This window comes from Papaver somniferum, unplaced genomic scaffold (genome assembly GCF_003573695.1).
Source record: "Papaver somniferum cultivar HN1 unplaced genomic scaffold, ASM357369v1 unplaced-scaffold_7916, whole genome shotgun sequence".
NCBI lineage: Eukaryota > Viridiplantae > Streptophyta > Magnoliopsida > Ranunculales > Papaveraceae > Papaver > Papaver somniferum.
This window is the reverse complement of record NW_020650878.1, coordinates 1-1043: the sequence shown is the minus strand read 5'-3', so window position 1 is coordinate 1043 and position 1043 is coordinate 1. Positions and strand designations below refer to the sequence as shown.

General features: G+C 36.2%; 1 protein-coding gene across 1 annotated transcript; it reads right to left on the bottom strand.

Moving 5' to 3' along the window:
• Positions 1–21: 21 nt before the first annotated feature.
• LOC113344773 (ATP-dependent DNA helicase PIF1-like) lies at positions 22–1035 on the bottom strand. Its single transcript, XM_026588691.1, has 2 exons — positions 941–1035; positions 22–865 (listed from the first exon to the last, which is right to left on the bottom strand). Exons 1-2 carry the CDS (start codon positions 992–994, stop codon positions 182–184), a joined length of 738 nt encoding a protein of 245 aa, XP_026444476.1. The 5' UTR covers positions 995–1035; the 3' UTR covers positions 22–181.
• Positions 1036–1043: the final 8 nt, after the last annotated feature.

Below are 1043 nucleotides of genomic sequence, written 5' to 3'. Positions count from 1 at the left end.
TAAAGTAACAAACTAATAAAATCATCCAATCTAAAGAAATATTAAAAATTACATGTACCATTACTTCTTTTAAAATTAAAAGAAGCATCAAATTCTACAATAATACTTCAGGATACACTACATTTTTTGTTACTGGATCTAAAGACACATTTGATTCATTTGGAAATAATAAAGTAATTCTCTATGCAGCAGTACACCTGGACAATGCGACATATAGCTGACCATGACTAAATACTGGAGTACGTAAATCAATTCCCACATACTTCACCGATTGTCCCTGGGATTTGTTAATAGTCATCGCATATGCAACGTGTATGGGAAATTGACGTCTTTCCATTTGTATGTTTAGCTCTGAAGCTGAAGGTTGAAAAGTTATTCTAGGGATGAATACTACTTCACCAGCTTTTTCTCCAGTTATGATTTTAGCTTCAATCACGTGTCGTCCGCACCTCGTCACCACCAGTCTTGTACCATTACAAAGGCCTTCTTTCGGTGCCAGATTTCTCAGCAACATAATGGGACATCCAACTTTGAGGTCTAGCTTAAATGGAGGTGTTCCTGGTGGACTTAAATTGTTGAGAAATTCAGTTGTAAAATCCGAATCCCTTCCATGATCATCCAGAATCATTTTGTCAGCAGCAAAATACGTGTAAGTCTCCCCATGTAATCTTTCTAATGCATCCATATTAATCTTATGGACGTCTTCATTACGTGGAGATAAAATGATCCTCTTGGTTAAGTATTTGGGAGACATTGGTTCGTCCATTACCAACAGAGGATACACCGAAGATATTAGCTCATGCATGTTTTGACAACTACCCATTGTCGATGGCAGATTAACAACCTCTTTAGGGTTCGTTCCAATCTACATACCAATTAATCGGATTTAAAATAACTATGTATACGATAAATATAGTTTTATTCAATGAAATTTCATTACCTCAAGCAAGTAGTCAGCAAACTCCAAATTTTCCGGTTCCTGCTCCAATCGCATATTTTGGTTTAACGTCAAGACAGTAATGTAATCCCAAAGCAATGAACCT